A 27,393-nucleotide genomic window follows, 5' to 3' on the forward strand; every position below is an offset into this window, starting at 1 on the left:
CGTCCCAAACCGCTCTTCGTCTTCGATGCTTGTCCGATCACGTTTAAATTCGTTAAACAATAGGTAAATGGTCTTCTGTCATTGTGCAATGTCTGCGTAAACTTCATTCAGTTCTGTTGTGATTTGTATGGCAGTTCGTCCCTTCAAATAAAAATGTTTAATAACAGCACGAAATTTGGTTTTCCCCATTTCCAATCGCAGTTGATAAACTGACCAATTAGGAGGGCTGTCAACAATGAACTGTACGCTGTACATTGTTGAAGTTCCTTATACGATCCTTTGAATAATCGAGCTTACCAACGATGAAGGAACAACGTTGGTTTTTCATGGAAATTTACGAGACTTATCAAACCACCCACGTATGATATACCTTGACTTGTTATACCTCATTAATCGTCTACGCAACAGCTACTAAATTCTTAATTTCTTGACGTGTAAAACTTCTAATCTCTCAACAAAACTGCCAGTTTTGCACAGGTGATACTTTGCGAAGATATGAATGAATATTACTTTAAATAAAAAAATAATGAAATAAATGAACGGAAAAGAAACAGATTCTCGTAAACAGCCACTTCACATGCAAAAGTCTGACATGGCGACTAACAGTACCTTCTAAATTATTTATACTATCATGGACAGTAACGAACGTATCACACTTCTACAAGGCTTAACCGAAGGAAGGAAAATTGGGTTTAAAATCCCGTATAAATCGAGGTCATTAGAGACGTAGCAAAAGCTCGGATTATGTCAAGGATGGGGAGTCGGCCGTGCTCTTTCAAAGGAACCATCCCGACATTTGCCTGAAGCGATTTAGGGAAATTACGGGAAACCTAACTCTGGATGGCCAGACGCTGGTTTGAAACGTCGTCCTCCCGAATGCGGATTAACCGAGATTGCTTATGTGTCTGTGAATTACTCTCCTTCCGAGTGACTGCTGTATTCCACGTGAAATAAATTTAAAAAAGCACCAGTCACACGCTACAACACAAAGTTTGTCAATTATCTGATGGCAAAAGCAGCTGAACTTAAACGTTTTAGTAGAGCTACTACTATGTGGGTTTTCCAATTTATATCTCCATCCATATGCACACCTAAGAACTTGAAACTTTCTACCCTGTTCATTATTTTTTGTTAGTTCTCTACATAAATAGGAAGTGAGGTACTTTGGCAATACAGAACTCAATGAGCTGTGTTTTTTCATTGCAGGGAGAATAGGACAACACAGGTAAGGTGATAAGAAGCTATACAGTGTTTCTAATTTTACTGGATAAATTTCAGTAATAAAAATATGTAACAATAGCAGCGCACAAATTGCCTACCTCCAAAGTAAGACGGAGAAGTACTTTCATGTGTAGTGAGTCGTGAACCCTCTGGTTCCTCTTCAGTGGAGGTGGTAATCGTCGCTGGTAACCCCAGCATCGACAAGAATTTCCTTCATAGTCTTATCATGCTTGCAAGCGTCGCGTCCACAGTCGTGGCCCAAAGGAGCCAATATTCAGTTCATCGGGACGTTAACCATGTAAGAATAGAAACAAGTGCTTGGGTCTCGGTTCCACTTGCTGTCAATTAGTCAACGTCTAACCTATTTGTAAGAAATAGAAAAGAGCCTATAGTGGATTCCTTTAGGTTCAGATTTACACCACAGTTGTCATACAAGATGAAACTTTTCCAACAAGCATGAATGAAGTCATCCTTGTTTAACAATACAAACTACGCAATCAGAAAGATAGATTTCTTTGGGCGTGTTCAACAATGAGGGTCGCCTGTTGTTGGAAACGAGTAATGAGTTGTCGGATCCTAGATTACTTCCCTTTTCCAGTCATGACTGCTCACTTTTAAACCATGTCCGTCCCACCAGCGCCACGATTAAAGCGTTCCTAGAGGTGATGAGGAATTTGTAACTGGCCCATCGGGGTATCAGGTATCAATCACGCCGAACTGTATATTGTTCTCAAAACAACAAACATAATGGAAATTGCCAATACACTTCCTTCAATAACTTATTCACAGCGGCTATCAGATAATTCATCGTTCGTTCACTTGTCCATGTTTGCACAGTTAAATGGACAATTTCGCTATATGCCATGGTCGGATAATGCATTGTTCACTGTCAGAGGGGCATGGTAAAAGGAAATTACACTGTACTCGAGTGCAAAACGAGCAGCAAAGTCTTAACAGTAAACATCGGCCACCTTATTGTTATTGTGGTAAGTGGGCCGGTAATTCAGGCTGCAGTATCGGAACCAGCTGAGTGGCCTCGAAGCTGTTCCTGCGTGTCCTTAGCGGTCTCCAGACTATCAACAATACTGCGCAATACATCGGCGGTTGCCCCCAGCCAACAAAGCGATAGTGCACAAACTTCGTGTTAAATCTCGGACGTGCAAACATGGCGAATACCGAGATTAGTTGTTATTTATTTGGCTCGTGTGAAGAAAAAGAGGCAATGTAGATAAATGGAAGAGCGGTGTAAGAAGAGAGCGTGATTGACACATGATAATTTACTAACTGATTTGAGTATAAGTGAGACAAATTATTACTGGAACGTTCTGAAGATGAACGCTTGCTCATTTGATGTACTTCTGCAAATGGCTATACCAATAATTGTAATTATATCTACGTACTATTTATTTATTTAAATTCGATTTTAAAAATGCAAGAAGTTCACAAATTTTTATTTACATTGTGTCGTTGTTGTTGTGGTCTTCAGTCCTGAGACTGGTTGGATGCAGCTCTCCATGCTACTCTATCCTGTGCAAGCTTCTTCATCTCCCAGTACCTACTGCAGCCTACACCCTTCTGAATCTGCTTAGTGTATTCATCTCTTGGTCTCCCTCTACGATTTTTACCCTCCACGCTGCCCTCCAATACTAAATTGGTGATCCCTCGATGTCTCAGAACATGTCCTACCAACCGATCCTTTCTTCTAGTCAAGTTGTGCCACAAGCTCCTCTTCTCCCCAATTCTATTCAATACCTCCTCATTAATTATGTGATCTACCCATCTAATCTTCAGCATTCTTCTGTAGCACCACATTTCGAAAGCTTCTATTCTCTTCTAGTCTAAACTATTTATCGTCCACGTTTCACTTCCATACATGGCTACACTCCATACAAATAATTTCAGAAACGACTTCCTGACATTTAAATCTATACTCGATGTTAACAAATTTTTCTTCTTCAGAAACGCTTTCCTTCCTATTGCCAGTCTACATTTTATATCCTCTCTACTTCGACCATCATCAGTTATTTTGCTCCCCAAATAGCAAAACTCCTTTACTACTTTAAGTGTTTCATTTCCTAATCTAATTCCCTCAGCATCAGCCGACTTAATTCGACTACATTCCACTATCCTCGTTTTGCTTTTGCTGATGATCATCTTATACTCTCTTTTCAAGACACTGTCCATTCCGTTCAACTGCTCTTCCAAGTCCTTTGCTGTCTCTGACAGAATTACAATGTCATCGGCGAACCTCAAAGTTTTTATTTGTCCTCCATGGATTTTAATACCTACTCCGAACTTTTCTTTTGTTTCCTTTATTGCTTGCTCAATATACAGATTGAATAACATCGGGGATAGGCTACAACCCTGTCTCACTCCCTTCCCAACGACTGCTTGCCTTTCATACCCCTCGACTCTTATAACTGCCATCTGGTTTCTGTACAAATTGTAAATAGCCTTTCGCTCCCTGTATTTTTCCTCTGCCACCTTCATAATTTGAAAGAGAGTATTCCAATCAACGTTGTCAAAAGCTTTCTCTAAGTCTACAAATGCTTGAAACGTAGGTTTGTCTTATTTACATTACGTTAACAATTTTTTGCCCTTCAAGGCATCGAAGGTCCAAAGTGTTGTCTTTAGCAGTTCGTCGGGACCAACTCCGCTAATTCGATGCACTCATAATTATTTTGAGTTAATTCTTATAATTTGTCTGCAACGAATTTAACTTGTATACTAACAAAAGCGCTTTCGGGTACTGAACATTTCCTTACATTTCGACAAAAGCTGATTGTATTTCTTTGTTTTCTTTTGGTGACACTTATACTCGTTTCATTTAACACGCCGTAAGGTTGACAATACCCTGCATACTTCCAATAATTCTCAAATGAAAGTGCATTCCTTTGATTTCGAAGCCATTTCTATTTCACAACAAACAAATCCCGCAAAATAACCAGTTCAACATACGAATCTTAGCTGACACAGATATACAATATTGGCCAGAGACTATACAGTCTAAGCAGTTTGTAAAATAAAAGTTGAATTTCAGTAGATCCGATAGTATATTTTACAATATATCGTACAACTCTCAGTGTTTTCCATAGAGTACGCGCACATTCCGCTGCACAAAGAAAATTCCTTTCAGGAAATGTCCCCCAGTCTGTGACTAAGCAGTGTCTCCGCAATATCCTTTCTTCCAGGAATGCTAGTCTTGGAAGTTTTGTAAGAGAACTTCTGTGACGTTTGGAAAGTAGAAGATGAGGTACTGGCGGAAGTAAAGGTCTACAGGCTTTCGTTCTTGGGTAGCTCATTTGGTAGAGAACTCGTCCGTGAAAGACAAAACTCCCGAGTTCGAGTGTCGGTCCAGCACACAGTTTTGATATGCTAAAGTTTCATAACAACGCATATTCCGCTAGAGTGTGAAAATTTCATTCTGGAGTAATAATCGATGATAACAAGTCACGAAGATGGTAATAAACATAAAAAGTAAAGCTGTCTTCAGCTGGAACTAGTTTGAGTGCCACCGTATTTTACTAGGTTTAGTTGATGGTACTATAAAACTGGCTCTGACACATGAATAAACTACAAGAAGCAATAATACTAAAATAACTTTTGTCATATAGACCAGTTGATAGGAGATGCATTGGAAATCCAAGAAAACATTTGTAACAACTCATTACGCGACAGGAATAGCCTAACTGCTTACTCATCAGAAGAAAAAGAAGAAGGACGCATTGGAGATTTTACGAACTTACCTTTTCCCGACGTGTGAATTGTTTTACCCAGCCAGACACAGTGGATCTAGCGTTTAACGAGGAACCTAAACTACAGAACGAGATTATTACTCGCATATTATACTCAAAGCATAGACAGAAGAATCTCTGATACCAACCTGGCATTGAACTCACAGGTTTGAGTTTATAGTCTGATTCTTACTCAATTAGCCATCAAGCTACACTCAGTGTAATTTTTCCTATTATTTTGATAATCAATTTATTCACGTGCTTTAACATTTGTCACGTATTTATGAATCTTAACAAACAGCACACATAAGAGGGTAGCAAAGTAGGCGAAGAGAAAAGCACTCCTTTGCTTTAGTTTTTATTGCTTAGTACGTTAATCATTTGTTTTCTGAACATATCTAACAACAATAAACTTGGCCCAAAATTGTACAACGGAGCCGAAACAAATTCGACTTGTGGGTAATGAATATTTTGATAGAATTAGTGGTACCCATATGTTGAAAACTTAATGAAAGGTTCGCCTTTCAACTGCGAATTTTGCTGTACTGTTCCGAATACGTATTTATATTTTATGGCACTTTCCCCAAAGCAGTTTTGTATAGACCAATGACTATATTTCATTGCATGTCAAGTCACGTGACTCCTTAAGAAGACCAAGGATTCGTGTGCTGAGAGAATTTTTTTTATTTTATTGGCTTCTTGTAGCAAAACAACACTGGGAGAAATACGCATGTCGATTATCTATGATTTATGATTTCTCAATCATATCAGTAGAATTTTGTCTGGAGTCCACACAGGCCATGCTTCATTTCATTCCTCACTCAACTAGTGCTACATCTGTAGCACATTGAATACGGAGGACGCCAAAACTTAACAAATAAAAAAAAACTGTTTGTAGCAGGCTAACCAGACACGATATCTAGTAACTACATTTGAAAGTTAGCGCCGTTTCACCAGAGATTAACTCTTCAGACCTGGAAGCGCTGTTCTTGTAACCCCTCTGATAGTTGCCATGAGGTTGTCGTACGAAGGTGATGGTGTTCGTGATGCCCAACTTTGGAACAGATATATCAGTACAGAATTAAAATAATGACATTTTCTCGTAAGTCGATAACTTAAAAAAGGTGAAAGACGTTGTCAGCTATTCGTGTGGAACTGTACTATCCTGTCTAAGCGAACGCTTGTGAGTAAAATGTTGTTGTAGACTGGTTACCGAAAACCCTACTTGTGGCACACTGTTTAATTGAAGTTACTCCGTACAAAAGATAATTGATGTTGGTGTAGTCATCGAATGCCAGATTGGTCTATAGTCTTGCAGGCTTATGTTGTGTTTATACTGCGAACATCTGTGAGTGAGCACTTCTAGGGCTACGTTGTGTTGTTGTGGTGACACTTAATGGAAGGTGAATTACCACTGCCATCGTTTGATGTGGCACTTCTCATGAAAATTGATTCGTTACATTTAGTGAAGTAAACAAGTAATTGTCATTCCCTGTAGTCAAAATGGTCAGACTGAGCACGAGACAAAGCACCTGAACACGTCTAACTCACCTGAGGAATACTGCACGTAGCAGTTGCTGCCATTCATAACATTTTCGCCTTGATGCATGGTGCTTTATTATGTAAACAGTAACAAGGCAGATAATTATTTTGATATTGTTCCTACAAATTGTGCTAGTATGCCATCCTTTTAAACTATGTCAATTTTCTTGCGCCTTTTAAGGTATGCCCCCCCTTCCTGAATTTACAGAATCTTTCGAGATTGTTGTTAATATTACTTCTATTCATTATCCGCAAATGTGGCTACTCGGGCACGGTAGTTCATTGGTATTGTAGTTAATTTGCAGTTAAAGACATCAAAGGCCACTTTTGACGCACTATTTCTCAGCGTTTGAAGATCAGTTTCTTAACACAAAATTGTAACTAGCCTTGAATAACAAATAAAATAGCTATTAGAGGACATGATTCTGGATATGTGGCCAGTATGTTGATATTGCAGTGTCATATTTCTTTTCATAAAGAAAAGTGTTTATAAATTGTTAGAAAAGCACCAGTTGGCTAGCGTAGAATGAACTAAATTTAAAAACATCCACTTTGGAACAGTGGTTTATTCATAGTTCTCACATTTATCTAATCTGTAAAGAGCAAACACAATTATTAATTTGAGTTTCGTGCTGACCAACATACTATGCTTCTGCCTAGTTATGTTTTTTGTTTAATGAATAGAATAACTTTTCATTGGCATGGCGACTTAAACAAATTATCTGAGCCTTTGCCAACTGTATGCATTTAGGCTTATATTATTTTACTGATGGCAGAAGAGTGTACTTCCTAAAGTAATTTATTTGCCACCATGGTTGAAGTAGATATGTGCTATAATAATTTTACCAATTTTTCCTCCCCATACTTGCACCATGATTGGGCTTCACTGTGCTTCAGCTTTGCAAGATTGCACTTTTTCTACCAGTAGCTCCGAGATTGAGTGAGTGCTAGATGAAACAGTGCAGGTGTGTGTGCTTATTTTGTAGATTCTACAAAAGTTGCAAAACGGCTAAACCACTGGGCTCATGCTCAATGTCAGAATTGCAGAATTTATCATCTGATCCTTTGAAATTGATTAAATATTTAAGGTCAATGGAAGCGTCCGATTCTGCTCATCTGCTTTGACCCATGACATAAGGTGGTGTGGTGTGTGACGTCATTACGGTGCGGAGATTGAGTTGGTTGTGTTTGTAGATGTTGTCTTGTTGTGTTTTATGGTGTTCTCCCCCCCCCCCCCGTGTGTGTGTGTGTGGGGGGGGGGGAGAGGTTTATTTTGTTTTTGGGATGGCTAACCGAAATTGTTGGTGGTAAGTAATTGTTTCTTTGGGTCTATTTTTCTCAAGTTGTGATGGTTTGTGTATTTATTGTGTATTGAATGTGTTTTAATTTACGTAGGGATATTTGAGTTTTTAATTTTTGAGGTGTTGTGTTTTTGGTTTTGTTTTTCGTAGTTGTAGGTGTTGGTTTTTACGTGTCAGTAGTTGTAGTTGACCTATATAGTTGTTTTGGTACCGTCAGCTGTGGTCAAGGGGAATATCTGATTCCAATTTCCGTAGTTTTTGCTGTAGGCGTTGGTGTTTTGGTATCGTCAGCCGCCCTTGACCTATATAGGTCAAGGGAAGTGTGCGATTCCTGTGTGTTTTGTTATTATTATTATTATTATTATTATTATTATTTTTTTTTTTTTTTTTGTTCGTCATCTTGTGGTTTTGGGATGGTGGTGAGTTTTTTTTTTTTTTATTTTATATTTAGCTTGTACCCTCCCAAAAAAACCCAATTTCCTGCGGTTGTCTCGTTAGTTTGATTGTATTTTTGGAGGGAGATGCTGTTGTCTTATTTATACGTATTTTCGTGTTTGTTGCCTTGTGTGTGTAGTGATATCATAGGCGCCATATTGGAGTCACTTAGAATAGCCATTTCCACTGTATTGATGACGTCATGGGACAAAGCAGACGGATGGAATCGGACACTTCCGTATTCCCAATATTTATATACTTGTCATAATATATCCACAGGAATCTTTGTTCCCAAGCACTAATTCTTCTGGTGAGATATTTTTGTGTATTGACTGATAACAACTGCGTTATCGGGAATAATGCAGAAAGCTCCTCAGCAGCTTTGCATGGGTGTTGAAGTGATGCTGGTTCCGGCGGGGCCGGGAGGGGCAGGGGGTTATGCAAGAGGCATAGGCATTCCTATAAGGAATGAATGTTATGAAGAGCACTCCATCCCAGTCATGCATTTTTTTGCAGTTGGTGATTTGTTTACATTGTATTACAGTTTCCCTGAATATACTTTGGAGTTAACAGTTGTTCTTAAAAAAAGGTACATTAAATATGAAGGGAACATGGAGCCTGGTCTGTGCTCCAGATCAATCAGTTATCATAATCTTTATTTTGTATTCACATTTGTTAGTTTCGCCAACTCACAAGTGAATTATCACCTTTCAGACTAACAGATACCTTGGCTCGACTGCTGATTAGACTGTTGACAGAGCCAAGATTTTGAAGGGGACTTACTATTACCACACACTGACCCAATATGGACTCCAGTTGAGCTTATTCTTGATGTGGAGAAGACCTGTTACCATACTTCCAAAAAAGTCATTTCAGGACATAATGTTGTTAAGTTGATATTAATTTGTTCTAATAAGTTTGAAAGTTGGCCTGAAGATCCGTAATGATAAAACTGAAACAACAGGTAAATGACACACTGGAAACAAACTTGTACAAATTATTAATGAAGTTATTAAACTGATTGATGGGACAATTAAAGATGTGTAGGTGGTTAAGGAAAGAAACAAACAAGAGTAAGTGGCCTGGATGGTCTTTGTAAAATAAGAGGAGCTGTGAGAACTAAGCCTCTGGTGTGTCTAAAAATCATTGTTTGCTAATTTAAACTCGCGGCAGAGACTCGTGGAAATTTATTCCGAAAAAAACATTAATTACCTGAGGATTGCTTTCCAGATAATGGAGAGTGGTATGTTAGGAATTGTGGAAGAGATAGGAAAGTAAACGGATAGATTAGCAAATATGTTGGAGTGGAAGATTTAATTATAATTATAAAGGAAGTAAAATGCTGGTACCTGGATGTAAAACTGTATTATTGGATGATATTGTATGATTAAATTAAATTGTGATAGTTTGTGATTTGAGTGGTGGGGATCAGGCATCAGCCAACCACAGCTTTCTTTGATGACAAACATTCTTTGTGTTACTTGTTTGATAGCTAAGTGCAGAGATAGGTTACATGGGTTAGAGGTGGAGAGCCAAACACAGAGTGATGCCTTGTGTACATGGAAAAGCAGATTCGCCCCTCCCCCCAACCCCTCCACCCACACTACTGACATCTGTCAACAACAAATTGATTTTCTATGGTGGACCAAATAGATGTATATAGATGGACCAAATAAACTCTTTCTTTCTGCACATGAGAATGAGAATGCTTCACAGAAGAAGAATGAATATTAGGCATTGTGTTTCCTTAAATTTCAGGATAATTTAATGTTTTTCATTAAGTCATCGGCCTTTCTGATGCACATATATGGTAGGAGTTATGTAGTGACACCCCTGTTCGCTTTTCCCTTCTGCTTATGGTCTTATGAATAGTGCAGTCCATTGGTGTATTCTTTGAACTGTGACATATGTTTCAGAGACAGCACCTATGATGTTTCTTTGTGTGTCGTAATAAATGTCATAAGAGTGTGGACCTATATCTCATGGTAGTTGGCTGGAGTATAAACAGACGAGAACTTGAGACTGCATGAGAAAGGAGGATTTGAATGTGAGCCACCCCCATGTCCCTCTATATATTGCACCCCACCCTGAGTAAAAGACTGATTTGTAATGCTGTCCATTATGTAGGTTGACTGAAGCTAACAATTTGGTAGTGAGTTGAAGCTAGTGAGTGTGACTACGAAATATTTTGGTAACAGATTGACCTGTAGCAATGCCACAGTTCTGTATTTACTTAATCTTTAGTGCACTTTTTTCATAAATAAGTAAATACGTAGAAGCTATAATACGTATTAGGCAAGTCCCTGACAAATATTTTTTATTCACTGAATTTCGTTTTCAGCCAAAACTCCCCTATACTCACGAGGGCCCCAGTAGTTTGTTAGTTTTTGTTCTGGAGATGTCGTGTTTGCTGGAGATGTCATCCAGTAGTTCTTTCTTGAGCCACAAATATCTGCCATGTTGACATCATTGTTGGTGTGATATCATGATTTTTTTAAAGTGTATGTGTGGTATATGTTGATAAACATGTGTGAAAAGACTAGTTGGTGATTCGTGTATTATTTGATACAGTTTCCTGAACTTATCTTGCAGTTTCAGTTTCGATAGTGAGAAATGAGTTAAATTTGGTGTCATTGTAGACCAAGGGCTTCACTATAGATCAGTTTTTCTATCACTATTCGTATTCTGTAGTCACATTAATTGCCTTACCAATTCCATACCATAGTTCATCGTAATCTAGACTTTGGTCTACGTTAGAGGTCAGTCTGTCAACCCAAACAAGGTATCGGGAGGGGGGTTGGTGGTGGAGGACGACGACACTTTCAGTCCCTTACTCAGTCTTAGGTGTAAACGGTTCCATGGTGAGCTTTTGTATTGGTGTGTAACACACATTGTTTTACATTCAGTTTTCAGGTAGCCAGAGCACACTTAAATTTTAACATGGGAAAAAAGAAGAAGAGTCGTCAACAAGAGCCATCCTTGCAAAATGGAGCTGATTCAACAGATTCTAATGATGAAAATCAGGCTAGTGCTACAGGTAAGAGTGTGTATTCTACATTGAGCTTATGCTTTGCTTAGTTTATGGCGGTTGTGTGATGATACTCAGTGTTGAAACAATAGTTAAGGAAATATTGTTATATTAATCAGTAAGAGTCTTAAACCGTTACTTAGATGTATGTATGAACTGTTTTACAAAATGTAGGACAATGATGTACAAATCTGTAGTTAAGTTTTGCAGGAGAAGTTTACAGTCAAAAATATTTAAATTTCTTTTCAGTTGTTTGTTCAGTTTTTGATATTATTGAAATGTTTTTTTAATGCAGGTGGTAAGTGCTGTCCCCATGTGACAAAAGCAGTTGATTTCACAAGAGTGAAGAAGGCACTGAAACCAGGAGGCATAGCAAGTGAATGTGCAGAATGTTTAAAGAGTGGTGCTGGGGCAACAGTATCAACTGATGGAATAGTAAGTGGCTATTACTACCCACATATTAAGACACCTTCAGTTTGGTAAAATTTAGATATGGTAGAGGATGGCCCAACTTGTGAAATAATTATAACACAGACGGATAAGTACAGAAGTATTGGTTAAGTATTGGGCACTGTTCTAAAAATTCAGAACTCCTGTACTTAGTGGTGGCTTTCTATGTCAATATATAAATGAAAAAGCATCCCATTCATTTGACATCACAGTTAGTGAGTAGTTTTAATTTAATTTTCAAGGGAGAGCAACAAATTGAGTGTTTTTTGAATTATTTTTATTTCTGGTGTGTTTCTTCAGTGTGATTTGTTGGACAGGCTGTAATTAAATTATAACAGCATATGATGAATTGAGTTTTATTTCTTGAATAAAACGAAGACACTTCAAAATTCCAGACACAGAACATTTCCTTGAAAATAATGCAAACACATGCAAAGGTATGCAAGACAGTGTTCCGGTCAGAAATGGCAAAGATCATGAGACACTCTATCAGCACAACAAGCTATACTGTGCAACACTCCCACTCTTGTTTGCTGATTGTAAAGACACAATCAATAATTATTTACAATCAGATAGAAACTTTTCTTTTGACAGTGATTTTGTGAACATGTCTGCCAGTTGATGTACTGACTTCAAGTAAGGAACAAGAATAGAATCATCAATCAGTTTTGTGAAATGTAATTGCACTTCTTATCAATATGTTTAATCCTTTTGTGATGATCATTGTTTCTCATTAATTGTGATGCAGTTTGGTTGTACACAAAGTGTAGTTGGTTGTTCCATGTTAACTCCAAGCACCTGTAATAACGTGCAAAGCCAGGTGATGAGCTGTATCAGATGCTCCGACATACTCCGCTTCTGTTGTGGATCTGGCAACACATTTTTGCCTGCAAGATGATCATGTGACAGAAGTTTAAGCTTATTACCACTGTGTTTAACTCCTTTGTCTCTTGTACCTTGGAGATGCTTTAGAATTTGCTTAACAACAGTTGAGTGCTCAGGCCCAGGGTTGTTAAAGAAAAAAACTGACTGAGTTGATTGATAGAAAACATGTCACGTCTTGTCATTGTGCAGCAAACATCAGTCCACCTACAGCCTCATGAAATGGAACATTTTCCATAGATTTCTGATTTTCGTTTGCTGAGCACTGTCCTAAATGCAACTGTAAACTGCAGTTAGTGGGTGTTGCGTAGGACTTGCAATTGTTCATGTGAAATTTGTCTAAGGGGTGACTAATGTACCCCTCATTGCAGACAAAGTAACTGGGATTCCCAAGCACAGTTTTAAAATGAGTTTTGAATTCTTTGTGTATTTTATTTATAGTTGTTGTTGATTGACTCATAATTAGTCCATCGTCAACAAAATAGATAAAAACAGTTCTTGGCAGTCAGTTTAAGCACAAAATACACAACTATCTGAGTGAAGCTGTTTGAAATTGAAACACTTAATAACTGGAAAATTTTTTGATTCTGACATTGAGGACTCTTTCAGTCTGTAAATGCTTTTGTTTAAGTTGCAGACTAAGTATGCATTTTCACAAATAAAACCTTCAGGCTTTTTCATGAATATATCATATTGCAAATCACCATTGAGAAAATTGCTTCATGACAATATAATACACTCCTGCCAAAACTAAAAAATGTGAATTGATTCATACCGAACAACAGGTGAAAAAATTTCTCTGTAATCAAGTCCAGTTTTCTGAGAATACCCTTTTCGACACAACCTAGCTTTATACCTCATTATGCTACCACCTGGTTTAGTTTAATTTTGTAAACCCACTTACAACCAACAGTCTGGTGATATGGAGGTAGACCAACTAAATTCTCCCTATTATTTAGTGCCAATGATGGTGTTTGATCTTTCATTGGTTTGTACTACTCGTCAGAGTCTTTGGGTGCCATCACCTCCCTGAAAGCTTGTGGTTCATCAGTGATTGCTGCATAAACCACATAATTTTGGAAACAAACTGGAGAGCAAAGTTCGTAACGGTTTCTAAGATTTGTTCCTGACTGAGCAGCCTTTTTAGTAGCATAGGATCCGTGGTCTTGCACAAATTCCTCTTCTGCAGCTGTCAGGAAGTTATACTTCTGTGTAACATTCTTGGGCCTGAGTGTTGTAGTGTGCTCTGTGGCATTTTCATCGAAAACTACATCTCGTGAACAAGTTACCTTCTTTGCTGTGTGATCATACAGCCTATAGTTGTTACTGTAACCAACCATTACCATCATCTTTGATTTACTTTGAAATTTGGACCGAAACTGTTTGTGAATCTGCAAAAAGCATTCAGCACCAAATCTCATCATATGCTTTAATGATGTTTCCTTCCTGAACCATTCTCATAAGGCACCTCATCACTATTAGGCATACATAGACAGCAATTTAGTGTACAGACTCCCATGTTGACAGCTTCTGTCCAAATTATGTCTGGAAGACAGAATTGATAAGCATTGTGAGAGCACATTCCACTTTAGATCTGATTTCACATTCAACTTTAACATTCTGCTGTGGTGTATGTGGTGAGCTGGATTCATGGATGATACCAGTCTTCTTGAAATGATTATCAAGTTAATCATTAACAAATTCTGTCCGAATATCAGTCCTTATAACTTTAAGCTTATTCCTTGCCTGCCTTTCTACAAACTGTTGAAACTCTAAGAACACAGAGGCGACGTAAATTTTGTTCTTGAGAAAATGTAGAAATTTGTATGAAATACAGTCATCTTTAAATACAAGAAAATAGTTAGCTCCATCTAATAATGTGTGTTGCATCTTTCCACATACTTAAACATGAATAAATTCTCCTGGAGCACAGGCATGAGTCTGAAAATTTGATCTAAATCCCTTCCTATGCAATTTAACATACTGAGAGAGAAAGTTACTTAAGGCATTTTATTTTATTTCTGGGATCACATCACAGTCAGCAATTTTCTTCAAATATTTGAAATTTACATGTCCCAACCTCTTGTACCATAACAGAGCTAAGTCAGAAGATGCACAGTTTGCTTCTTACATATTGTCCATGCAAAATAACATTCTGTAACATTGATTTTCAGCTGTTACATTACTTGCCACTAGGCTAATACTAAAGACCTCAATCTGATTATTATTAAATGTGGCTTCCGAACTTTTACTGCCTACATCTCCCCTTGAAAACATTGTTGTTGTTTTTTTTGTTCTCCATATAAGATACATACAGTGTAACCTCCAGTGTATGAGGTTCCCATGCTCCATTTACTAATGCATTTAACTTCTTTGATCAAATACCTTCAGCAAAGGCAACTGAATTATCTCCTATCTGAACAGGAACTTCAAACTTCCCTAATGGTTTGAGCATTAAAAACTATTCCTAACATGACTTCATGTGTTTTGACCTAGTGCTATCAGCAAGACAAACCGTATCACAGTTAGTAACCAAAATGTTCCCCATTTTTGCACTCTGAGCTTGATGTTTAGCTTCTTGAACTTTCTCTTGAAAATTTCATGTCTTTCGTGCAGTCAGCCTTATAATGAGCATTCTTTTGACAGTAATATCAATCAGCATTCTTCTTACTCGCAGACCTTTTGCTTAAAGTGCTTTTCAAACACTGATTCTGATTTTTAACCCTTTTGTAATTACCATTGACAGCAATGAATGCAGTTGCCGTTTCTCCACTCTGTGACACGTTGCTCGTCTTGCTGTTAAATTATCAAACGTCTGCCTGCTTTTGTCACAAGAGTCCCATGTTATAACAAACCAACCATGTTTTATCAGAACTCTGCCTAAAGCTCTAGCAATCCTGTCCATCTCCTACTGGTACACCAAAATCTGCAATGGGGCTGTGCCAATGCTTCAACTTTACTAATACATTGCGCTGTAGTATCACATAGTGACATCTTATAATCAGAGAACTGTCATTTCAATGCTACTTTATTTATTGCAGATTACTGCTCATGAATTACCTTAAGCCGATTCCACGTACCATTTGCTGCAGCACACAACATAACAGTTTCAGCTGGTCAGATTCTGTGCCAAATAAAATAAAAAGCATTGCTTTTACGTTAAGCTCATACCACAAGTTCTGTGCATCTGCATCTGTGTCTTCACCATATATTACATCTCTAATGTCAGCAGCCTCTCGTAATTTCTCAACTTGAAACATAATTTCCATTTGATACTTCCATAACTGAAAATTACCTCCATCAAATTTTTGTATGTTGAAAAGCGTCATTCAGTTTATCTTTCACATTTTTACTTTCCAGGTAAAACACTTGATGTAATTGAACACATTTTTGAGACGAGATTTTCGTGAAGAAAATAAAGCATTGCCACCAGTAAATTAACATGTTTTTCTAGGCCCATAAACTATTGGATAGGTGATGATTAAATTATAACAGCATATGATAAACAGGTTTAAGTTTTTGAGACACTTAAAAACTCGAGGCACAGAACTTTTTTTTTTTTCCATTCAATGCAAACACATGCAAAGGAAGAAGACAGTGTGCTGGTCAGAAGTGGCAAAGGTAGTAAAATATCAGAAATACAAAGACATTATATCAGCACAACAAGCTACACTGTGCAACATGATTATTTTATCAAACACGCTTCCTGTGATAATGGACTCAGATCTGAGTTCAGTTTTTAAGGATTTTTGCTGTCACCACCATCAGCTTGCCACATTGATTGATTTTTATCGGACCCAATGCCCCCTTCTATGATAATGCTGAAAATTGATGAAGTACATCACTGGACAGGCTTAATCAGAGCATTGTACCAACAAAACAGAAAGCTCGTGGAACAAAGTTACAACAGTATGGTCAACTATGAAAGGGGTATGTGAAGTATGTTGATGAAATAGCTACACTTTTAGCAATCCTATACAACAGCTTGCTTGATGAAAGGCTCATGCTCAAAGACTGGAAAGATGAGTAGGTCATATCTATCAGTACACAAAAAGAAAATAGAAATAATCCACTGAATTGTGTATCTGTATCATTGAAATTGATTTGCAGTAGAATTTTGTAAGCTACACTATGTTGCAACATCATAAAATACTTCATAGCAGACAATTTATTAGACACAGATTCAGAAAACATCATTCTTATGAAATACAGCTGAGTCTTTATTGACACTAAGTAATGAGTGCTGTCAACAGGGGATCTCATTTTTGTTGCACAATTATAGTTTTCCAAAATGCTTTTGGCACAATTTTTCACAAACAAATTTGAAAGAAATTGTGTGCCTATGGAGTATTGTCTCAGATGTTTGATGTATTAATGATTTCCTTTCAGAAAGGTAATGGTTTGTAGTAACTGACAGGAAGTCATTTAGTGAAACCAAAGTGGTGTGCGGCTGCCCATGAAAGTATTAGAGGGTCTCTGCTATTCATAATCTATATAAATGATCTACTACACAATGTGAGCAGCCCTCTTAGATTGTTAGTGAGTAGGGCCAATGTGGAGACAGATTGCCCGGCCTCGCCCATTCACCCTGTGAGTGGACAGGTGGCCGCACCTTCAGCAGCGTGTGAGCAGGCACATGGAGAGAGGGGTTTACAGTTTATTGAGAGCTCCAATGTTAGGTGCTTTAGGAGCCCCTTAGGCATATAGCATTCAGGGCTGGTGTGCACTCGGTATGTTTGCCGGGGGGGGGGGGGGGGGGGGAGGGGGGGGGACTCATCCGAGATGTGGAGTTGGCCTTGCCAGTGGCTGTGGATCTCTCTCTCTCTCTCTCTCTCTCTCTCTCTCTCTCTCTCTCTCTCTCATTTTTTTTCAAACACCAGTTATCGTAGGTCTAGCTTCAAAATCCTCTTAATAGTGATATACTTTCAAAAAGCTTTTCATCTCCTATTTGACCCATTTAGGAGTGGAATATCAGACAGTCCATTTTTAAATAATTCCTACAGTATAAGAGCCACACCCTCTCCAAACTTCAAAGTTTCTGTCCTAGTGGTTTGGGCTGGGCAATGATGAGTCAGTGAATCAGTCTGACCCTGTTCCGCCCTCATTAGGGGTCGAATTTCCAAAACAGTTAAACACGTAGATTTTCATCTCTAACCAAAAGCAGATCACCATTTTTCGAAGATTTCACTTTAAAAATGCTTTTACAATGAAATATTTTCATAAAATGGTTCAGTCCCTAAACAATCCTTTTGGGGTTGAATTTCCAGAAACAGTGGCATGCGTATGTTTTATTTCTAACTGGGAAGCCAAATAGAAATTTTCATATATTTAGATTCAAAAATGCTTATGCAATGAAATATTTGCATAAAAACTTTCATCTGCCATTTTACCTCCATAGGGGTTGAATTTCTAAGAACAGTGAAACACGTTTTTTTTAATTTCTAATTGAGAAGCCAAATTTTTAATTTTTGTAGATTTAGTTTGAAGGCTTTAAAATGAAATATATTCGTACAAAATCTCGTCCCCTATTTCATGCCCTTAGAGGTTCAATTCCCAAAGTACTGAAGCACATATTTTTTTATCTGTGATCAAGAAGTCAAACTACCAATGGTCATAGAGGTAGCTTTGAAAATGCTTTAGTAGTTCTGTAATAATGATATATTTTTTCAAAAAAAAAAAAAAAAAAAAAAAAAAAAAAAAAAAAAAAAAAAAAAACTTTCCCTCCCTGTTTCAGCCATAGGGTTAAATTTCCAAAAATGCACACTTCTTTATTTCTGAGCAATTTTCATAGGTCTAGCTTCAAAATTGCTTTAATAGCGACATTTTTCAGAAACAACTCATCATCCCCTATTTCACCCACTAAAGGTTGGAGTTTTGATAAATACCTTTTTAAATGACCGTCCAGTATAAGATTCACACTTCTCGAATATAAAGTTTCTGTCATTTGTGGTTTGGGATGATGGGTGGTGATGAGTGAGTGAGTCAGTCAGGACATTACGGTACCTTTTACGTGTAGATATTACAATTACAAACAACTTACACTGGGACAGTCACATAGAAACTGTTGTGGGTAAGATGAGCCACAGAATACTTTGTTTTGGCAGAACACTTAGAAGATGCAACAGATCTCCTAAATAGATTTTCTACGCTACAATTGTCCATCCTTTTCTGGGGTATTGCGGCATGGTATTGGATCCTTACCATATATGATTGCCAGAGGATACTGAATAAGTGCAATGAAGAGCAGATCGCTTTGTATATATGTAACTGAAATAGGGAAGAGTATATCACAGATATGATAAATGGATGGTTGTGACGATCATTAAAACAGACACCTTTCATTGTACTAAGATCTTTCCATGAAATTTCACTTACCACCTTTCTCCTCAAAATGCCAAAATAGTGTGTTGATTCACACCTACATAGGAAGAAATGACCGTCATAATAAAATAAATCGGAACTTTCCTGGAAAGATTTAGGTTTTCATTTTTCCAGTGTGCTATTCAGAAGAGAGATGGTAAAGTAGTAATTTGAAAGTGTTGCCTTGAACTGTTTGTCAAATACTTTGGTGTGAGTGCAGAATAGTCATGCAGATGTAGGATAGAATGACAATGTGCAACATATCACACCTCTCTTGTCTGAGAATGAAACTGTTAATAAACCACCAAAGTTAGAAGAAAAAAAAGAAAAAAAGTCACTCGCTGTCAGTAGTTCTCAAGTTACATAAAATTTTTTATAGACGAATCGCACGGTTCCTTTATGAAAATGGATGCTCATAAAATAGGGTGCATTAATTGTCGAAGAAGAGTGGTGAAAATCTTGAAGATTGTGGACTTGTTGATGGATTTGAAAAGTGAATTGCTGTAGAGGAACAGTACATAATCCTGTATAGTGATTTGAGATACATACTAGTAAAGTTATTCATCAACTCAATTGAATCTTCATCCCATTTTCTGTTTCGAATTAAATATAAGTTAAAGTATAGTGTCTAATGTCAGTTCGCATATGCATAGTATCCATATTTTTGGTATCGCATTGGCTACCCTCACTCTGGAGTACTGTACGTCAGCACTTAAATTTCAAGATTTGTAATAGGAAGAGGAGATTTTTTCGAAGCTGCTCACCATAATTGAAAAAGGTATTTGTCGGCAAGATACAAACATGAGGCAGCCCCTAAAATGAAGAAATAGGTGTATATATTTTACACAAATTTGATAACAAAAACTGCCAGCGTGTAACTTGTGTTTACTTTGTGTCACAAACGGACAGTTATGTTAAGATTTCTGGCCACTGGGGAAACATTCCAGTCATTGGCCTGTGCAACAAGAATTACAGCAAATAACATTGGCTATTGCAGATAATACATTTTATTGAATTAATAAGAAAGGCCCAGAATCCTCTTTTGGGGGGTGGCAATAAGTTGCAAGAGGTGTACATTAACCTTGAACCTGCTACTTTTTACTTTCTAACTCACGATGCTATCAGCTACTCTACTACAGCTTCAATACCTCCTTATTTGGCAATAAGATATATACAGTCTAAAGACTGTACCTGCAAATGTCATTATTTGATATTTAACTGTGACAGATTGTACCAAAACAATTTGTTTTTGATAGATCACCATAGTGCCATAGCATTGAAACAGTCTACTTTCAAAGCACAAAGTTATAAAACTAAAAACACCAAATACACGAAGCATTTAAGTACCAGTATGTAGTTTCCTGTCATTTTATGATAACAGATTGTAGCTAAAACAACACATTTTTGAGAGATCCTCAATTTGCATATGCTTTAAAACAGCTTATATTCCTTCCATTTACTATATGATAAAGAAAACCCTCAATGTACAAAGTTTAATTATATACAGTATGATGGCTCCTAAGTTTCACTTGTAACATAAAAACGACGTTGCATCTCATTAGGCACATTCCTCTGCACAGAGCAAAAATCTGGCATATCAAATTCTTCATTTCATGCTCCTTATCCATGTGTGTTTTTACATCCTCTTGTAACCTCCCCCTCACTTATCGACCTTAATGATAGTGAGAAATTAAACCGCGTGTACCTAATGGAAATTTGGGAAAAGCAATCGTCACCGAAGTTAATCTGTCGGTAAAGAGGGAGGAAAGGGTTACATCTAAATGAAAGGAAAAATGCAAATGAAACTGATGGAAATTAATTTTGAAAAGGGGTAAAGTTAATAAAGAAAGTAAATGTGCGGCCGTTACATTAACAATTAACTAGCGGTAATTAGATATTTGAGATTTGGGGGAAATTATGGTCGCCAGTCCTATGCACAATTACTATAGTAACTGAAAAAGAAAGGTTATTACACATATAATTAGCACTAGAAGCGTGGCAACTGAAGGTTGACACGTGTAGTGTGAAAACTGAAAGTTTGCCAGAAGTAATAAATTTCGCTACACTCTGACTTAATTTAGCAAAATAATTAATAAAACCGGAAAATTGAAAGTTAATTTAGCGACTGAAATTAATAGTGAGCTTTGTTTCTGAAGCACATCGAAATTCAGTAAAATACGGTTAGTCTTGGGCTACCTCAACAATCATTTCAAAAGCTACTTGAATCTACGCAATTTAGAAATAAGAGATTTAACTTTGAACTTGAATTAAATGATTCTGAACAATTAACAATAGTAAAATTTAGTACGTACCAAGCTGAGCTGCAGTCACAGGTAAGCTAAAATATGGTAACAAAACTCGCACTCTTAATTTGTGCTTGTGTAATCTAAATATTGTAGCCAGCTATGAATACTTTAACTGAACTTTGAACTTAAAGCAGTGAAATGGAATGATATTACTTTAATGCTGGCGTATGAATTTCAACGACACTCGGGCTCATTCCGGAAATGGAAGGGACCCTGCTTGGTAATGCAATTGGGACAATGAGCAACAAAGGTTCATGCTACGTTGCTGTAATTTTGTGATTTGAACAGTTTTAAAAGCTGAGGTCTGCCATACAGTTCTAAAACTTTACGTGCTTCCAGTCTTCCTTGTTGGTTGATTGAAGGTTTGAAGCCGTCGATCGAGGAGGTGGCGACAGTCATTCATTGTCGGCTGTTGCTGTTGCAGAAGCTGGATGTCCTTCTCGACACGCTCACCAGGCGAAACGGGCTCTTGATGTGCGCCAGCTAATGCTTCCCGTCCGTAACACTGTGTCAGAAACTATCATAGGAAGTCGAGCGCAATTACATGCTGCCAAACCCCGAAAGCGCGGCAACTCGCGGGAGCGTCACACAACACACCTGCTCCCCTGCACTACTACAGCCAGACTCCCTCTGCCCGTGCTCCGTGCGGCAGAGTTAACACTACCAAAGATCCTAAACACTTTGGTTCGCCACACGACCTATCGATGTAATCGTTCGATAGCATATTTTTCCCTAGGCAAGACCCAGCGTAAAAATACAAATAGTATTTACAAAACAAACCAATTATACATTGACATAAATGCATAAATATGTATATACAAACAGTAAAACAATTACAATATATAAAGACACAGAAATGTCATATCTTGAGGTAACAAAACACGGAAAAAAATTATAGTACAATAGATGGAAATAGGAGGATATGCATTTCCGGCGTTACACAGTATGGATTTACCTCAGTCATCATTATCTTAAGCTGCTGATCAGTGTTATCCTGTCAGCCTTATATGGCGTATGCCAAGAACAGTATAACCTTCTTGGTAAGAGGCCGCCAACAGTGTTCCTTAATTCATTGACAGAAATTTCAGTTTTTGTCACATTAATTGCAGCAGCATATTCAAAATAGTTAACTCTTGGGTGCTGTACGAATGCACCAAGAAAATTGTTTCAAGTACTTGACTGAGAAATGTGTGAGGGTTCTTTCTTGTCTTTCAGAATTTAGTTATACTTATTATTTTGAGGATGTTATAAGAATTCTGAAAGTTACTTTTAATCATAATATTCGCTGATTGTCATACTTCGGGGTTTGAAGACATGGTTCTTCTAAGACACATGCATTTTACAATGCATTTGCTAGGTCATATTAGCAGACAAAGCATGACTGCTTTAGTTCTACAGGGTATTTGCACGATGATGACTATTTTAGCCGCACAATGTTAGGTTTACCTAAACACTGTATTTAAAAGTAGTGGGTGTAGTACACCATCAGAGAATGTGATAGGCAGTGGTGTTGCTGGAAGTCAGTCCCATTTTTAGTGTGTGCAGAGGCTTTGAAGGTGCCATCCAGGTGGCCATTCCTCATTTGAAAGGTGCAGAAAGGGTCTTCTTTTAAACAGACACCTTAGTACCATACTGCTGCTTACCCTGTCGTGGCAACCATTTGTTAACAATAGTTCAGCAACCATTAATATTTGGGCTTGCATAACAGTAATGGAAATACCTGCATGGAACAGTATGTAAAATAAGGGAAAGGCAACCACTCACCTATAGCGGACTGCAGTGAAGCGCACAAAAATGCAACAGATAACAGAATTCGCATTAGCTTTCGAGCTCGTGGTCTTTTTCTTGTACAATATACATTCACACACACACACACACACACACACACACACACACACACACACACACACACACACACACACAATGTAAACTTCCACAACGAGGCCATTACTACATGGATTTGTGTTCAGTTGTCTGTGCGAAAGTGTGGACTTTCACTAGAAGACTAGCGAGAGGTTGAAGTATAGAATTTTGTTTCCTGTTACTTGTTTATAAGCTCCACACATCAGTCCTTAGATGTGAGCGGTTGCTATATTCCCTTATTTTATGTTATATTTGAGATTCAAATCCAAAGTTATTTTTTAGAAATGTGCTTAACATGATTCTTTCAAGGCACTTGCATTTTACAATGCATTTGCTAGTTTCTGGGGAGCAGACGAAGCATGGCTGCCCTAGTTCTACATGGCATTTGCATGATGCTGACTATTATAGATGCGCATTGTTAGGTTTATCTAAATGCTGTATTTAAAAGTAGTGATTATAGTATACCATCAGGGGATGTGATGCGTAATATACATCAGGTAACTGCCTCTCCTAGACCAGAATTACCTTAGACGTGACAAATTTCAGGAAAAACAACACCCTGAGTGAGGGACAAGCACTTGATGTAGGGGACGGGGAGGATCAGGTCACAACATACTCAGCATCCACTAAAAACATATGTCATTTAGTATTGTGTGAGGTCACCAATTGGCAGGAAGTATCGTACTGGTCGAGCCTGTAGATGACAATTCCCTGCCCTGAGAAAGAGTTCTCCACTTCATTGTAGATAAAAATGTGTGTATCTAGCAACATAATGTGCTTTTGTTGATGGGACATTAAAAGAACAGCATTATGAAACCACCAAAAGCTGCTATAGTGTGTGTGTGTGTGTGTGTGTGTGTGTGTGTGTGTGTGTGTGTGTGTGTTTGTATTCGCAAACTGTTTTCTGTCAACTGACTTCCTTCAAGTTGTAAATTAACATTACCTTAGTTGAAAGGACTGTTTCTTGCCATTAAATACATAATTGATTTCAGTTACAGCAGCTATCATGAACACATACATCTGTTATATATTTTTCATTTATCACCAAGTACTACAATAGACAACCATTTGCAGTGTTCAACATACTGTCTGGCCAAAGTCATATTGTAAACAGCTGGTTGAAACAATTATGATTTTGATGCCAAGGAACCTTTCTTAAAACTTGGTGTAGTGTTAATATCTGACTGGTAGTTGTTCACTTGTTCAAAACTTGATGTCTGAAGAAACAGCATGTTACAATAGCTTTCGGTGCTTCTGTGATACCATTCTTTAAATACGTTGAGGTTGTGCAATACTATTTATAGAAAATATTTTGAACCTTTAAAAGTTAAGACAGTAATCCCTCAGCAGGATTCTGGTTCCATGGGAGGCCTGTGGCTCTGCCTCCGCTGTGGGCATCAGGGCTGCGGACGCATGCGAGCACAGCATGCCCTCAAGCACCAGCGGACCCCCCACTCGGACAGCCATGCCCTCGCAGTCAACACGGAGCAGTGGAAGATTTGGTGGGTACTAACGCACTTCCATTTTTGGTTTAGCTGTGATTTATTCTCTCTCTCTCTCTCTCTCTCTCTCTCTCTCTCTTCTTTCTGGAGGTACCTGTTGCTGCTGTTTCTTGTGTTTTTTTGTATGTTATGTGTTTAAATCTTTTTAACTTAGTGAATCCACTTTTGTTAATTTTTTTGCTTCAGAGATGGTAGGAGAGCTGTTTTGTTAGCCTGTTGACATTCAACCCGTGTGTGTGTGTGTGTGTGTGTGTGTGTGTGTGTAAATAAAATCAGTCATTTCCTTACTGTTTCTGTTAGTTGTTTCTGTATTTTGATACTTTTCATTATTGCTTCTTAATTTCTTGGCCTCTGTGCTTCTTATGTGATCTTAAATGTTCCAGAGGATTCTTTGCTCTAATATTTCTTGTTTGTTTAAATGACAATTCAGTGCTGGGCATTCCCTTACGTAGAGGCATTCTGGTTTCTGTACCACGTTGTAATACATTGTTTTTGCGTTTCTTTATGCCCACTTTCTGCTGTAAAAGAAATGGAATACGATGTTAGTTTCATAAACACCGATGAAAATGGCTTTAAGAGTAATATATTACATTTTTATTGTCTCTAACTGTATGCTGTCACCTTCTTTTACTGGCATATAAAATATGTACAAAATCATCTCTCTGTAGATTATCAAAAGTGGTAAATTATTTCACAGTATCAAAGGCAAAGATCAGTTAAGGAAACTGTAAATTTGCAATAAGACAGAATTGCTGGTCAGTTGCTGCCTCTACTTGATTGCTCACAGACGTTGAAAACCTACACTGACGGAAAAAAATTGCTACACTAAAATGTAATTAACATAGAGTAATGAAATTCCAGCAATACATTTGTCTAGGTAACATAGTTAAGTGATTAACATTGCAAGGTCACAGGGTGAAGTAAGTGTGAGATAAGCCATTGCAAATGTGAAATGTTGGTATGTTAATAACCAGTGTAACTGCCAAAATGTTGAATGCAAACATGAATGCATTGTGCTGTACAGGTGCCAGGTATGAGTTTCTGGGATTGAATTCCATGCCTGTTACACTTGGTCAGTCAATATAGGGATGGTTAATGCTGTCTGAGGATGACACTGGTGGTGTTGTCTGATGATGTCCCATACGTGTTTGATTGGAGATGGATCTGGTTATTGAGCAAGCCAAGGAACCATGTTGACACTATGTGGAACACGGTAGATTGCAACAGCAGTATATGGGCAAGTATTATCGTGTTGCAAAACATCACCTGGAATGCTGTTCGGGAATGGTGGCACACCAGGTCAAATCACGAGATCGACATACAATTTTGCAGCCAGAGTGATTATAACTCTTTAAGTGTAGCTCCACTGTGTCTAGGATGCAGACTGGTTGCTTGCAGGTCCTTGACTGGCTTCCTCCTAATCAACAAACGGCCATCACTGGCACTGAGGCAGAATTGGGTTTCATCCAACGAGCTCTCACTTGACACCACTGGAATCGCAAATGGTGATGGTTTGATGTCAGTGAAATGCCTGGTAAAGAGCATTTGGAGCTGTAACTGACTAGTAACAGTTCACTGTGTCACTCTAGTGCCAACTGCTGCTGCAGATGCAGTATGATGTGCCAGAGCCATGCACTGAGCATGATGGTCTTCCCTCTTGGTAGTGCTACTTGGCTGTTCAGAGTCTGGTCTTCTTGCGGCCATACATTCTCATGACCACCGGTTCCAGTGATCGTGTACAGTGGCTACATTCCTGTCAAGTCTTTCTGATGTATTGCAGAAGGAACACCTAGCTTCTCGCAGCCCTGTCACATAACCTTGTTCAAACTCTGTGAAGTCTTGATAATGCCGTCTTTGCTGCCTTAAAGGTATTTTTGTCTAATGTAAACTCACCATATCCAAACTCAAAGGTAAGTAATGCTCACAACTATTACAGGGTGTATTTAAAGCAAACATGATTCACATCCTCATAGTGGCACTACTAGCGCCACTTTTATATGAGTGGCATGAAATTTGAGTAGACATCGTCTTTCAAATGGTGAAACACGCCTACCAACTTTCATTTGTGTTGCACGATTCCTCCTTGATGGATGTTGCAGTTTTTTTCCCCGTTGGTGTGTATTCATTTTTTGGAACTTGAATGTTCCTTCCTCAGAGGAAAGAAGGGAAAGCTGGAAAGGAGAGCAGATCACTGTCACCTGTTGTGGAGCAGAGGGCAGGTGAAGATGAAGGGAAAGGCATTGGGAAGAATGTAATTTCTACTGCTGAATTATGATAGGCACCCTGAGTAACAGTTTCTTCTACACTGACTAGGTGTATGTCTACGTCTGCTCAAGAAATAATAGGACAAATACTCTGAAACTGTAAGTGAAAGAGGAAAAAAAAAAGATTATTAGTTACAAATCCATTCTTGGTGATCATTTTTAACTTGTTTTCCCTGGAGAAGATCGGAACTTAAAGCAGTGAGCATTTGTGGCAAGTCAAAAATGTGTGTACTGGATTGAGATTTGAATCCTGATCTTTGCCTTTCATCTGTAATGCTTTACAAAGTTATTTAATACATATTGTAGTGCCTGTTTAGTTCCAGTAAATGCTTGAGAAGCTCCAGGCCTGTGAAGCCTTGGAGAGAATAATTGTATTGAGTCATCACTCTTCGTGACAAGATTTAATTAAGAGAAAATGTGGATTACTGTTGATTAAATTGTACTTGCAACTCAGCTACTCCTTCCTGTGATTCAGTGGGTAAACAAACAGGCACACAAAATAAGT

At 38.0% G+C, this 27,393-nt stretch overlaps 1 protein-coding gene across 5 annotated transcripts in view; it reads left to right on the forward strand.

Moving 5' to 3' along the window:
- The first annotated feature begins 5,956 nt into the window (after positions 1-5,956).
- LOC126162809 (ubiquitin carboxyl-terminal hydrolase 45) overlaps positions 5,957-27,393 on the forward strand; it is a 161,540-nt gene continuing 140,103 nt past the window's right edge. Inside the window, exons 1-4 of one of the 5 annotated variants that reach the window (XM_049919550.1) lie at positions 5,957-6,057; positions 11,140-11,270; positions 11,557-11,696; positions 24,470-24,624. In XM_049919550.1, the coding sequence (XP_049775507.1) occupies positions 11,174-11,270; positions 11,557-11,696; positions 24,470-24,624 (392 nt within the window). In that variant the 5' untranslated portion in view covers positions 5,957-6,057; positions 11,140-11,173. Of the gene's footprint in view, positions 6,139-6,232; positions 6,359-11,139; positions 11,271-11,556; positions 11,697-24,469; positions 24,625-27,393 lie in introns of those variants that run through there. The other 4 variants (XM_049919549.1, XM_049919552.1, XM_049919554.1 and 1 more) reach the window with 4 other exon arrangements.

The sequence above is a fragment of the Schistocerca cancellata genome, chromosome 2 (genome assembly GCF_023864275.1).
Source record: "Schistocerca cancellata isolate TAMUIC-IGC-003103 chromosome 2, iqSchCanc2.1, whole genome shotgun sequence".
Lineage (NCBI taxonomy): Eukaryota > Metazoa > Arthropoda > Insecta > Orthoptera > Acrididae > Schistocerca > Schistocerca cancellata.